This window comes from Gymnoscopelus microlampas (assembly GCF_963454915.1).
Source record: "Gymnoscopelus microlampas genome assembly, chromosome: 12".
Lineage (NCBI taxonomy): Eukaryota > Metazoa > Chordata > Actinopteri > Myctophiformes > Myctophidae > Gymnoscopelus > Gymnoscopelus microlampas.
The window spans coordinates 2,797,549-2,812,246 of record NC_139949.1 but is presented as its reverse complement, the minus strand read 5'-3'; the positions used below and the strand labels follow the sequence as shown (position 1 = coordinate 2,812,246).

The 14,698-nt window shown below is 41.5% G+C and overlaps 1 protein-coding gene and 1 long non-coding RNA gene across 3 annotated transcripts in view; both read right to left on the bottom strand.

Moving 5' to 3' along the window:
* Positions 1–3,230: 3,230 nt before the first annotated feature.
* LOC311057110 lies at positions 3,231–7,803 on the bottom strand. Its single transcript, XR_014601954.1, has 2 exons — positions 6,566–7,803; positions 3,231–4,612 (listed from the first exon to the last, which is right to left on the bottom strand). It is a non-coding gene; the product is annotated as an uncharacterized lncRNA (long non-coding RNA).
* A 53-nt stretch (positions 7,804–7,856) lies between these two features.
* Positions 7,857–14,698, bottom strand: part of LOC311056922 (protein POF1B-like) — a 51,758-nt gene continuing 44,916 nt past the window's right edge. For both annotated transcript variants that reach the window (XM_084073772.1, XM_084073773.1), the window contains exons 11-14: positions 14,526–14,660; positions 13,680–13,750; positions 12,966–13,080; positions 7,857–8,222 (exon numbers count right to left, since the gene is read on the bottom strand). In XM_084073772.1, coding sequence (XP_083929898.1) covers positions 8,202–8,222; positions 12,966–13,080; positions 13,680–13,750; positions 14,526–14,660 — 342 coding nt within the window. In that variant the 3' untranslated portion in view covers positions 7,857–8,201. The remainder of the gene's footprint in view (positions 8,223–12,965; positions 13,081–13,679; positions 13,751–14,525; positions 14,661–14,698) is intronic.

The following is a 14,698-nucleotide window of genomic DNA, read 5'->3' as shown; positions in this document are numbered from 1 at the left end:
ACACACAGTTTTATTCAGATCCGTAAGAATGTTTTCTGTGTACATGCACGTAAATGATGTCGTCGTGTCTCTGAAGTTGTGTTGTGCTGCGGTGAACGGAACGTAGTGAATGGAATGTGGCGTCCCTGAAGAGTGGAGAAGTTGGTGTTGCCATGTTTGCCTATTTTTTTTTTCAGTTCTAATTCTCTAAATACTGTTCTTTAGTCACTGTGTTGAACATACCATTTTCAGAATGTGTTATATTACTGGATTTTATGCATCTTAAGGCTGTGATGATTGTCAAGGTTCATAATGTTATTGTGTCTTGTGTTATTGTTTTGTCTACTCCGTGTACATGTAACGATTGTGACATGTATTTATGTTGGGACCTCCTCTAAAACGAGATGGCACATCTCAAGGGGTTTATCCTAATAAAGACACTTGAATCTATTGTAAGCGGTTTAGGGGCAATATTGGTGGTAGTGTGTTTTTGGCGTTGGTTGTGAAAGTGCAGGTGGTTGTGGGAACGCGTTGTGAGCTTGTAGATCGGCTGTTTACCAAGAGGCAATGTTTATGTGTGAAGGTGCTTCATTTGGCGTTGTTTTCATAGACCTTGTTGCTTGTAGGGCTCGCTTCGTGTGGCCTTGTTTTCATAGACCTTGCTGCTTGTATCTCGCGCAAAAGCTGGCAACGCTGCGCAGTTTGATCTCCCATTGTTTGACACATTAACGCTAATAATAAGCTGAGATTTGATGAAATTGAAAAACGGGCTTCGCAGTTGCGTTCAGATGGTAATGGTCAATGTCTGTGTGCAAATTCAGATCAAGTGCTCCAAGCACTGAGGAGAACCAGCACACATTTTTGCTCACATTTTTTGCTCTCGCCAAGGTCGGTCGACCACAGAGGTTTGTCAAATTATAGGAGGATCAATAACATGTAGGTGATACGTATGTCTATCAACTGTGGTTTTATTGAAAGGCAATGTTATTTATATTTATTTATTTAGCTGTCAATGTTATTTCGCCTGCACACACACAAGCATTTGCAACATAATAGCAAGAATAGGAATACCACGATAACGCAATGGTGACTATGAACCAGCAACAGATTCCACATACCCAAAACCGTTGGAGGGTTCTTTTCCCAAGCTGAAATCTGTGCTTAAACTGCAAGGCTGCATGGCTGTATTGTTGAACACATACACAGCTTAACGTCGGGAAAGTTACACAACTCACTCGCCCAGGTAGTGTCAATAATACTAATCACCGTAATCGTAACAAAATTCAGAATCACAGCGCTGCCTGTTTCGGATTCCGCACGTTAAAGTATATTCATTCATTTGTTTGTCTATTTATTAACTGCTACTGTAGTCTTACCCTGCGGTACATGAAAAACTCCTGTTACAGTCATGGATCAATTTCAACCTGGTGTTTGCACTTTCTCCATTTACAGTCCGTGCATCTATATAAACGTTCAGATTTCAAATCTAAATTGTTTACCCTATGGCCACGGATGTTAAAATTATGCACGGGACTCTCAAAAGTACCCGTATATTCTGTATTGTTCAATAAAAAGCATTTTAATCCGATTGGTGGCCATTTTATCATAGAGTTATAATGTATCAGAGTGCAACACCTACCAACCGATAGGGTCGCTTTAGTTGAAAGCATATGGAGAAAATTGAAATAATGTCATGCACATTTTTCCAGTGCATAGCCTACTGCAGGCCTTGTTGACTAGATTTAGAAGAGATTTTGATGACTACATTTAGAAGAGATTTTTAAGCTATTGCTGCTGAAATGATTGATTGAGAGTTTGCTAGGCCTGGGTGTGACTAACTTGCACCAAACAGAGTGGAGTGGGTGGGGCTTAGCGAAGGGTCCATTAGGGGTTCAGTGTCTTGCTCAAGCTCACAGCCGGTCTACCATTATTTACAAGCAACTTCACAGAAAAACAAGCCCAATGTGGCTTATAATAAGCAGACCTGGCAACGCTGCAGACAGGGACAAAGGAGTGCGCACGATTGCATTGGGGATAATGGCTTGCGCAGCCTTCTCTTAAAAGGCAATGGCATGTGGCACGGTGATTAGTTTTATTAATGTAACGCCCAAACCACACCTATGCATAATGTAACGGGAAGTGCAGGTGTTTTGCGGGTACGGCAGGTGTCCCAAAATTGCAACTTTTGCGGGGAAACGCCCCTTCCGCAGTCCTAAATCCCAAATTAGTGGGTTTAGCCAGTTCGGCCCTTTATTGATAGTCTCGCGTGGCCAGACTATATCATGGATATGAGTCTAAGGGGCGGCATCAAAATAATGGCTCTGGATGCAATTGGTTAGAACTACAACCAACTACCAATTACAGTCTCCCATATTTGAATACTGGGCCCTGATTGGTCACCCCAGACTTCGGGAGCAGGAAATGCATTCACAACGGAGCGGTGTCAGACCGCCGAGGGCAATTTTTTTTGCACTGGCAGATTCATCTGGTCCCAGGCTACTATATTGAGCCCCTCGTCTCTAATGTTCTGGTGGATTTGTCCGACAATTGCTCACTTAAAAGCTAGGACAGATCCACCGGACTATAACACACACACACACACACACACACAGACACACACACACACACACACACACACACACACACACACACACACACACACACACACACACACACACACACACACACACACACACACACACACACACACACACACACACACACACACACACACACACACACACAGTATTCTTCTTGTAATTAGTGGAAGGTAAAGGCAGTTCTATCAGAAACTGGATAATAAAACTTATTTTAATTTACTATCCCTTTTCTTTTTTGTTTCCTACATTTAAAAAAATACAAATTATTTCAAAAGCTTTTCAAATTGTTCAAAAACAAACCACAAATTGATATTTCTTCCCCCCCAAAAAAATCAAGAAATTCCATAAAGAAATAGACCTTTAAGTAGTGAAAATAGCACAGGCTCACAACGCGTTGCAATGCGACACGTTTTCACTACTTTAGTGTGACACTCTGTTTAATTACGGCTTTATTTTACGGGGGAAAAAAATTATGGAGATATGAGGTTTCTGCCCGACACGATAGTCGGAATTTACAAAGAGCTTTGTTAATGAAACCCATCTGTAGCAGTGAGATTTGAATCATGTCACACACGCACACACGCACACACAGACACACACAATGCACACGCACACGTTCCACCCAAAAAACAAACAAACAATGCAAGCAGATTGAAGAGTTACGTTTAATAACAAAGATATCAAAGATAGAAACAGTTTCAGTGTCCAGTCATCTGTTCATTAACCCCTTCCTGTCTTGGTTTGCAGTTAAATTGGACGTCTAAGACATCTGTCGTCGGCATTGTATCACTACGACTCATTTTACATGATATTTTACTTTACGTTTAACCTTGAGCCTGAAAATAACAAATCTATACAAGTTCACAGTGTGTTGAGAGGTGTGAACTTGGCCATGTTGACTGCTCCGTCGCCCCCTAAAACCCCCCTTAAACAATGAATATTTATTCAAATATTAGAAGGACGGAAATGTTTAATAGAGGGGTCTTCAACGTTTTTCAGACCCCTTAGCTAAGAGACAGATGAAGCAGGGACCCCCACTACATATTGTATGAAATTGTGTTGCAGATTAAACTTTTCAATATATTTCTGCATAGACTTAATTGACAGCTCTATCATTGGGTAGCGTTGTGTTCGATTCATGGTAATGTGTATTTTCAGACAGTTAACCACTTAAACCCTCAAAACTTGCACTTGGTCTGCTCTTTTTTTCCCTCTACGCCAAACCTCTTTGCCAAAAATAGCCGATTGGCTATTTTCGTCTCAGAATAGGGATGCTGGGTTAATGGGTTAAAGATTTGGCAGCCCCCATGTAGTAAATATGAGGGCCCCCTAGGGGTCTTGGACCCCTGTTGAAGACCCCTAGTTTAATAGACTAGGCAACTACAATCACACTTCCCTAGCATCTTTCCTATTTCCTCCCACTTCTCTATAGCTCCACCCACCACCCTCCTCCCAAATATCTGTTATTAAAAATAAAAAAAAAGCCATGCTAAGGGGCCGTGCACCCAGGGAGAGCCTTGCCGCTTTTTGAGCTGACAGCAGCAGTCTTCCTTGTATTTCTAGGTGCGCTCCTCTTCCGAGCGCCGAGCATTGCGCAGATTCACACTTCAGCGATCCCGGTGTTATTTTTTGGGTGCAGTGCCCTGATATCCACAGTGTGGATTCCACACTGTGTGAACACTAAGGACATGATATCGACACTGTGTGTGAGCACTATGGACATGATATCCACACTGTGTGAACGCTATGGACATGATATCGACACTGTGTGTGAGCACTATGGACATGATATCCACACTGTGTGAACGCTATGGACATGATATCCACACTGTGTGTGAGCACTATGGACATGATATCCACACTGTGTGTGAGCACTATGGACATGATATCCACACTGTGTGTGAGCACTATGGACATGATATCCACACTGTGTGAACGCTATGGACATGATATCCACACTGTGTGACCACTATCCATGATATCCACACTATGTGTGAGCGCTATGGACATGATATCCACACTATGTGTGAGCGCTATGGACATGATATCCAAAGAATAATAAAGCATCTATATATGTGACCAAATTTGACTGGGAGACAGTCACCTAGCATTTTTTCATTTTCATTTTTTCATGTCATATGAAAGCAGGGAATCATATACAAAATAATGATATATTGGTTAATAAGATTGAGTGAATAGTTTTGAAACTACAGCTTATATAACTGAAGTCAAGTTAAAACTCTTCAGTAGAGAAAAGACCAGTTGAATGGATCTCATTCAAAGATTAGCCTGGGCAGCATATCTTTTCGTGTCTATGATCCGGTCGGGAGTGGAAGTAACTCTACGTCACCAGGCGCGTCATCCGCGTCATCAGGTGGCCGGACGGGCAGATCCGGAAAGACGTCACCCAAAAATAGGTCCGTCCTAATAAAATCCTTGATGCGGCATAGTTTAGCTTATTTTTTTAATATAAATGTGCGTGCACTATCCGGAGACTATTTAGCGTCTGTATTATTCCACGGGGAAATTCTATTCCATTTAAATAGGGATTGGGGAACCAAAACAAAGCGGCACCGCAAAACCGGATGGGCAGAATCCTGAAAGAGGATTCTTTTCTTTTTTTTCCAGTAGGCGTGGCCTAGACCGGATCATATGCAAGGGATAATGCATGGGGAGGTAGTCATTATTGAAATTTAAAGCCCGACAGGGCGATTGGTGGTTAATCGCCCTGAAGGGCTTTAAATTTCAATAATGACTACCTCCCCATGCATTATCCCGCTTATTACACGGCTACTTAATAAATATATAAATACATTTACCCAAAAGTAACAACAAAACGAAGTATTTCCTTGCTTACGGCAATGAAAGTATTCCATAAGTATTGGGCTGGGCGGACAAGTTTGCCTCGCAAAAACAAATGACGAAATGGAAAAAAACTCGCCCCAAAACACACTCGCCCCCCATTCTATTTACTGCCGATTTGCCTGTAATACCGCCGGATTTGCCCCGGGGCGACTATGTTTTGGGGCGAGCGTTTTGGTATTCCCGCGTTGTTGTGCCACGATAAACAAGGAAGTGCAGTGGATGAAATAGAATGACTTTTCGGTTATTGCATCGTCTATTTCTCACTTCAAATGTTTTCAAAAACATTCTTGAGAGCAACGTTTAGTTGTAAATGACATTGGTTGTTTGTTTACATGGCTGTCTATGTTGGATAAAGCATAAAATCAAGCAGCTCAGGTTGATATGAGCAGGTGTTCTGAGTCTCTGATTACACAGTTTCCTCGTCGGTCTCACCGGTCATTACCATCGGTCATTATCCAGAAATAATGACCGATGACTGACCAATCAGAATCGAGCATTCAACCAAGCCGTGTAATAAGGGTCTTTAATAACGCATACCAGGCTTTCCTCCGAGGTGGAAAGACTGGTGACGTGAGGTTATTCAAAGATAGTAAACAGGGCTATCAATCCCATCATGCATAGCGGGATTTGCATATCCTTTGTTTAATGGTTTAGGGTTAGGCTCTCTTTGTCATGTATGCTCTCTGAGACCAAGTGTTTGCCACTGCCCCCTGCTGGAACCGGCTGGTTCCAGTGACCAGGAGGTCTTAACTAAGATACCTTTTCACAACAGTTTTAACAAAATATGATTGTTTATACATCTTTATTTGACATTCTCATTAGACACAAGCCAACAGACTAGTGATACCTTTCAAAACGATCGGGTAAAAATCGCGGATTTTACCGCGATTCCACGATGTTTGGATGGAAACTGAGGATTTTGTTAGCAATGCTAGCACATGCTAGCTCTAACCTTATATTTTAATGCATGTTTATGCATTTATTTCATATTTGTCGATTTAAGCTCTGAAATTTCTGTCAGACATACTCTGGTATGTGAAGAGTGTAACTGGGCTATAAACTCATTTTGTGTAAAAAATGGGCACAAGCGAGATGACTGTCCTCCAGTCAAAAATGGTCACATATGGACATGATATCCAAAGAATAATAAAGTATCAATCTATGGACATGATATCCAAAGCACTGCTCAGCTCAAAATGTGTTTCTCTGTGGACACGACCCCCTCACCCACACACCTCTGAACATGTAGAAAAATCATAACCCAAAACAAAACATGACATTTACTAGAATAACCCCAAATAAAATAACATGACATTAACTAGAATAAATCATGAAATGACATCAACAGGGACACCTTGGGAGTCCAGCGGTTCCCAAACGTTTTAGCTCGAGACCCAAAATGACACATGTGATGTCTCCCCCCGGGGACCCAAACTAGTGAAAATAGCAGATCTACAAGCTCACGAAGTGCTACAACGTGATGCGAGCTTGTAGATCTGCTATTTTCACTAGTTCTTAATTATATTTTTTTATATGGAATTTCTTTGATTGTATTTTTAAATGTAAGAACATTCTTGATTCAATGATTTTTTTTAAATGTAGGGGTAAAGAAATATTATTTTGGACTTTTTTTTAATAAAAAAGATAAAAATAAAATTACTACTACTACTACTACTACTACTACTACTAATTAAATAAAGAATGGGTCCCGACCCAGTGTTTGTGGACCACTGCTGTAGACAACCACAAGGTCTCTCTGGTCCATTGATGGTAGCATGCTTCTGTTAAAGGCAGGTGACATGCAGGATATGACATCACATGCTAGTTGGTAGCCATAGTGCCTTAGCTCAGCGGTTCTCAAACCTTTGACCCCCCCAAAATACAAATATTTGAACTGGGGACCCCCCAAAATAATCATATTTGAACTGGGAACCCCCCACCCTGACTAGCACTTGGAATTGTAGGAGTTGAGGCATTACATGTTGTTCCACAGATACATGTGAAAATAGCTGAGGCATTGTAAGCTTGTAGATCGGCTATTTTCTAAATTGTTACCTCTTTCTTATGTAACATTTGGCCAATGTTTTTATAGTATAGTGTGTTGACTACTTATGATGCAGTAATGGTCTTGTTTTTATTTATTTATTCTTCATTTACAAGGTATTAAAAGACTTTTAAGACCTTTATTAATTGTCACTTTAGAAATGTGCAGATACCCTGTATACACGTATGCTGTATGTTGGTTTGTTTACTGTTGACTGAGGAAACAATGTTGCACATTAAGCTAATCATCTGTGGACCACCTTAGGGGGTCCCGGCCAACAGTTTGAGAACCACTGCCTTAGCTAGCTCTGTACTTTGTCCCACCACTGACCCCCCCCCCCCCCACCCCCACCCCCCAAAAACCCACACTTTCCACCTCCACACAACAACAACAACAACAATACAACATTAATAACAATAGAGGGGGAAAAAAACTAAACAGATTAGGTCGACAGAGAAGTCGATTTCTCATTGGTTGATAAATTCATGCATCAATATATTAATTTCCAAAAACCCTAAGCAACCAATCAGACACATTTGAGTCTTAAGCGAGGATTTCAAACCACCAATCACCATGTACAGTACAGTACGGACTGAGAGAATTCAACCAATCACCAGCTGACCCCGCCCGCCCCCTATAGGGAGAGGCGGGGTCTAGATCCTCTTGCTGCGGTTGTGATTGGTTCATTCCTGTCGGAGAGAAGAGGTGTTTCTTTAAGGAGTTGTAAACACTTCCTGTTTTGGAACGAAACAGACACACATGTTATTGTTACACAATAAAGGCACGCACGCGCACGCACGCACACGCGCACACCCACACACACAGTTAAAACAATAAGACCATTAGGGGGAAAAGGATTTTTTCAAATGCTAGTTTCCAGATGTAACGTATTTTATTGACTGGGGATGAAATGTTCATTATCAATATCACACCAAATACAAACCTTTTCTGGATCAGGGCCCACTTTAGAAACCTGAAAGCGTTCGCGGCCCACCCACCTGACCACGTCTAAACACGTGTCAAGTGGTCAGGTGGGTGGGCCGCGTGCATTTTCAGAGCATGTTTTATGTTAACTCATTTACTGCCAAGAACAACTTTAACGACTTTTTTCCCCATAGGCCCAGACTGCCAAGAACTACTAAAACGACTTTTTGAGAAAACAAAAAAAAAGATAAGATTTGTTTTTCTCACACAGAACCCAAGATATCGTGATCCGAAGATTTGCTGCTCCATTTACTTCTTGGTTAACTTATTACTTAAACATCCTGTATCTCGGCTCCTGTGTACTTTTTTCTTACTATGTATTTTTGCAGCCAGAAATAAGTTTGGCAGTGAATGAGTTGAAGGGATATTTCACTTTCAAAAAAATGTTGAGACATTTTATCGTCTACTCAGGCTTTTGTGTTTCACCCCAGACGCCCCCTTCCTATACAAACCCTTGTAACTTCAAACTCCATTTTAACCATGTTAGATTAATCGGAAACATCCGTCCTCGGTTCTGGTGACTGATGTTGTCCTTCTAATACGTGAGGAGACCGTGTTTTTTCAATTTCTTTTTTCATTTATTTTGAAGATTTGTTTCGGAAAATGAAAAAATGGATACAATAAAAAAAAAATGAAATAAATGAAAAAAAGTAATCGAAAAAACACGGCCCCTCACGTATTAGGAGGGCAGGATGGGTCACCAGAACCAAGGACGGGTGTTTGTGATGAATCTAACATGTTAAAAATGGAGTTTGAAGTTATAATGGGTTTGTATAGGAAGGGGGTGTGTCTGATAATGAGAATATCAAATATTTAAATACTGAATCAAGCAACTCAAAAACTGTCTGGGGGGTTCTCAAAAGCCTCAAAAGTAGCAGATCTACAAGCTTGAATTTGCGCCGTGTTTCCAGCTTGTAGATCTGCTACTTTTGCTATTCTTGAATTTGAATCCTGACAGAGACGACACGTACGATATGAAGATAATGTTGAAAAGGAGTAATAGGCGGCTGCAGTTATGATTTGACCCAAAAAAAATTGCAACAAAAGGTTTCTCAATGGTTTATTGTAGTATCAGGTGTACTTAATAACATATCAAAAGTTTACCAAAATCGGACCACTAGAAAGGTCCGATTTTCAAAATGGCCGCCGTCAGATCCTTAAAATACCATTACTCCTGTATTATTCATCCTAGACAAGTAATTTTGGTGCCTAACCCCAGGTTTTGGTGATCTTGGATCTAATTAGCATAATATAAATTATATTCAAGTGATTACAAGTATAGAATTATAAAGCAATTGGTTATAAGCATGGTTATAAGCATATTTAACAATGTAATTGGACATTTCTCCCTTTTCTACGTGCCATAATGCCCAGGATTGGTGAATTCATCACCTATACATGAATTCACTGTTGAAGCTTTCAGGAGATTTCTTTTGATAACAATAAGGAATAAATTCATTATTATTGGGTGGTACTGTGACATTTGTAAAAACATGGCTGTAACTCACAGACTGGGAATGTTACACAAATCTTGGAAGAAATTCCTTACAGAGAAGTTTCTTCACTATTTTGTTTGTAAAGGTGTCTGCCAAAAAAATAAAATAATAATCCTAGTCCCCAAGGGCAGTGGTTCCCAAACTGGGGATCAGCCCCCCCCCCCCCCCCCCCCCCCCCCAGATGATTAGCTTAATATGCATCATTGTTTTCCCGCTCAACAGTAAACAAACCAACATACAGTATAAGTGTATACAGTGTATCTGCACATTTCCAAAGACCTTTTTAATAGCAAATTGGGCAAATTCTCAAATATTACAGTGGAGAGAAATGGCCCCTTATGGGCCTGGAGAGGAAGACAGTACAGAGCTATCACAACGTGTATCTAGTGTCTGCTGTCTTGGGTGTCTAGGCAGGGGTGGTGGAGGAGTGTGGTGCGGAGAGGGTTCAGATTTGCTTGTCACAGACATCTTCTTATTCCTGAGATTGTAGTAGTTGTGTGTGGGGTTTTTGTGCAAAATGCATTTCACATGTCTTTTATTTTGTGATTGGTACTGCTATAGCAATAACCTTGAACCTTGATCTTTTTTCTGGATAATTTTAACATCAAGAAGGCATAGGAGACAGCCCATGACGCCCTGGGCTCCAATCTCCCATAGAATCCCGATCTAACCGACCTCCACGCTGTGTCCCTGCTGCTATCCAACAAACAAGCATTGCTTTCTGTATACGCCTAATGGTTAGACTATTTTTTTTGTTCTGGAGAGGGGAAAGGACGCTCTGAGCCATAATGATAAGTCACTATGTCACCGACTCTCCTGTGAGCCAGTCTGACATAGGGACACCCCTGTCTGCCTGACACACAGTCCTGCACAACATGGTCTTACAACCACCACTATGGGGGGTCCCTCCTCACTAACTATGGCCACTCACGAGTGCCATAGGGCATAGGAGCCAGCATGGAGGTCCACTTGGGACCAGTGGGACTATCCAGTGAGCCAGGCGACATAGGGACACTCCTCTCAGCCTAACGCATAAGCTTAATTTCTGCCTCCTCCTCACTCCGTCCTCCAGCGTGACTTAGAAATTGTTTGCATCCCAAATGCTAATTTGCTTTTGGACTTGCTGAGAACCAGGTGAGCGCAGGCTCCCTAAGCCACTTGGAGTGAAATATGGCAAGATACAAGTACTGTATATCTTTCATGTATCGTTTGCGGAACTGTCTTTGTTGAAATGCGTGGTGGCGTATAATTTCTCCTCCTCCACATGACAACCCTCCGAGCTCCGAAATAGTCCAGCAATCCAACTGTGTGACACGTCATAATTGCTGTCACTTAAAAATTACGCTTCTTGCCTCCTCACCTCCTGCCTCCGAGGCAGGGCTAAGGCGGGAGTGGAGGACTTGATGATGGACACTTGAATGTTGGAATTTTGCTATCGCGATGCACGACGTGGAGGTCTTATAGTAGAACTACCACCACAGGGGCCGACAAGCCCCATTCTCTTTAACTCCATATGAGCACTCGTCCTGAGCTCCCAAGTGCCCCACTATAGCTTTAACATGTCTGAGCCAACTGTTGGAGGTTTTGCACCTCGGACATGGGGGAGAGAAGCTCAGGGTCTCCTTGGCTCCTATAACTTTGCTCTTCTGTGCTCCAAGTGCCCAGGGAGCAATCCAGTGACCCCCACTCCCCATACTCCCCTCCACCCACCTGAGGGGAACCCTAGGCCCTCTAAACTCTACACCAGACCCCCTTTTACCTCCTCACACAACCCTACCCCGCATACTCCCCTCTGCCTAGGCCCCCAGTAGAGACATGGGTTTTGACAGCTCTTCACTAACCTCCGTAGCCACCCCCACCCCTCTTTACTCACTCACACTGTTTGCCTTCCTAATGTGTTAAAAAGTTCTTCAAAAATCTATTTATTGTTTTTCAAAATCTTGTGTCTTCAAGATGACACTTTGATTCACATTTGATCCACAGAGCTATCCAAAACCTTTCAATATTGCATGCAATACTATATCAACTGACAATATTCTCTTTCTCTGCCATGCACCTTCTGAATGACAAAATTGACAAAAATGAAAATTGTGACTTGTGTTTTAAGGATATCTTGAAGCCTTGTTCCAGTAAAATAAAACATATAACTAGTTTAGTTAACTTGAAACGGGTGACCATTTCAGAGGGTTTTAATAGTCACAAACAAAATATTGGATTTCACAATTATCTAATTGTATCTCTGCAATTTGGACAATTCCAGTGGATTTCTAGGCCCCCAAAACATAGGGTAAGACACAAAAAGTACTTGTCTAGGATAAATAATGAAGGAGTTAGGTTATTTTAAAGATTTTTTGGCCATCTTGGACGCCATCTTGAAAATAACACCTTTCCAGTGCTCAAACTTTGGTAAACTTTGAGTATGTTATTAAGGACACCTAATACTGCAAGAAACAGTTGAAAAACGTTTTGTTGCAATTAGTTTTGGGTTAGGTGCTTTTTTTTCATAACTGCAGCCGCCTATAAAGCGCTCCTTTAAATGGTGTCGTGCACAAATATAGCAGATCTACTAACTCGGCTGAAAAATCATTCGCAATTTGGCCCAAAACAGTCATGCCAGAATGAAATGTTTCACTGTTGTAGCTTTACTGGACCACAGTTATGATACTCCATTAGTTTATTAAAAGCTATTTGTTTTTTTATAATCTATTAGTTTGATTGACTTCAAGTTTGATTCCACCTCTATTTCAGATCGTTGTTTTATAGGAGTCACGATTCGCCTAATCCAGGATTCAATTCCACTTTTGATCTTAAGGTCACAATTCGATTCAATGTTTAAAACATCCTTTTTTACAGCACTATATCATTATTCATTGTTAGGCTGTTGAGTCTTGATTTGTAAAGAACAACACGTTTCTCTGTCCTGCTATCCTACTATAAAATGAAGAAAGATGTTATATTGTGTGTGTGTTATTCTCCAGCAGGTGGGGGTGGCTTCACCTGTTTGATCATTTCTCCGGTCCTCTCGATGACGATGGTTTTCTCGTCCCTGATGGGAGACGTGGCCAGATAGTCGTCACCTAGGAGACCCAGGATGGGATACTGGTTCCTGTACCTACACACATGTACACACACACACACACACACACACACACACACACACACACACACACACACACACACACACACACACACACACACACACACACACACACACACACACACACACACACACACACACAGCTCATTACCGTTTTCAAAAGGGATTCATATTTTATCTACACTTTTTTTAAAAGAATACAACAGCCCGAAGGCATAGGTGGCGGGTGAGCTCGACAATTGGGAAGGCTGGGGATCGGCCGCACGCTGGGGATCGGCCGCGGCTGGGGATCGGCCGCGAAGTTTTTGGTTACTTTATTTCGGTTATAGGGTTAGGGTTAGGGTTAGATTAGGGTTAGGTTTTTTAATTCATATTTCTGCCTGATTTTACTGATTTATTATTAATTCCCAGAATTTCCCAGCATAACATTTCGGAAGGCTTAGCCTACCCTAGCCTTCATTACCCACCGCCTATGGCCGAAGGGCTGACACAGAAAAAAACAAGATAACAAATAACCACTTAAAAACAGATACCTACACAATGACAGTCGATAACACAAAAAACTAAAGATATAAGTAAAGAAAGAAAAGACAGAGAAATTATGGGATGTTTACCTCTTAGTGATGGTTGTCTTGGTAACACTCTTGGAGCTGTCGGTTCTCTCCTGCTTCAGTCTCTTGATCTCCTAAAGGTCACACAGAGGTCAAACAAGATTTACATGTTTTGATATTATTAGTTTCCATTATAGATTCCATTATAGCATGCTAACTTTCCAGGAATGGAAAGGCTGCAGTTTCTATTAGCTTGGATTCCCCCATCGATGATGTCACTGGTAGGCAGGTTTCTGAACTGTCCACAAACCACCAATGAGACACAGAGTGAGTAGACAGAAATGGTGCCATCTTATAATGAGCAATAGTGAGGACCAATTATATGAAGATAAGGTTGAAGATGGGTGAAGTGCTCCTTTAATTATTGATTAATGGTGAACTAATGTGCGCCGTTTCCTGATAAAGGGACAAGCTCATCTTGTCTGCGCAATCATTCTATTGAATGGGTCACCACTTTTGGTGTGACACACAGCTGACGGTATTACTGGTCTTGTTTTTATTACATTAACTTGTTGCACCTGTGAGACATGGCAGAGATTGAGAGAAGACAGAGAGGTTGCCGTGGAAGTATTCACACTATCTTTGGATTTATTGGTGAAAGGAGGAGAACGTCAATGCAAATTGACCTTGATGATTGATGAAGCCCAGCACAGCTCACAAGAGTTACTTTTAAAGGAGAATTCTGCCTATGATTTTATGATATCATAGGACGAGTGGTACAGTAGAAACAATTCATAACTCCATCCTGAATCAACCGCAGCTAAAAAACAGTGGGACTTGTGTATTTTATGTTTTTGTCCCAGATGGGCCACTGTAGACTTTGCAAAGTGACGTATATTGTTTACTGACCTCCTCCTGGGTGGATATTATGGTCTGTCGTTGCTCCAACATGGACAGAAGTTCAGAGATCTTCAGCTGAAGAGATTTATCTGAAGAAGAACGATCACATGACTTTACCTCCAACTGGAGTCTGGACACCTGAGACTGAGAGAGAGACATAGAGATAGAGAGCGAGAGACAGA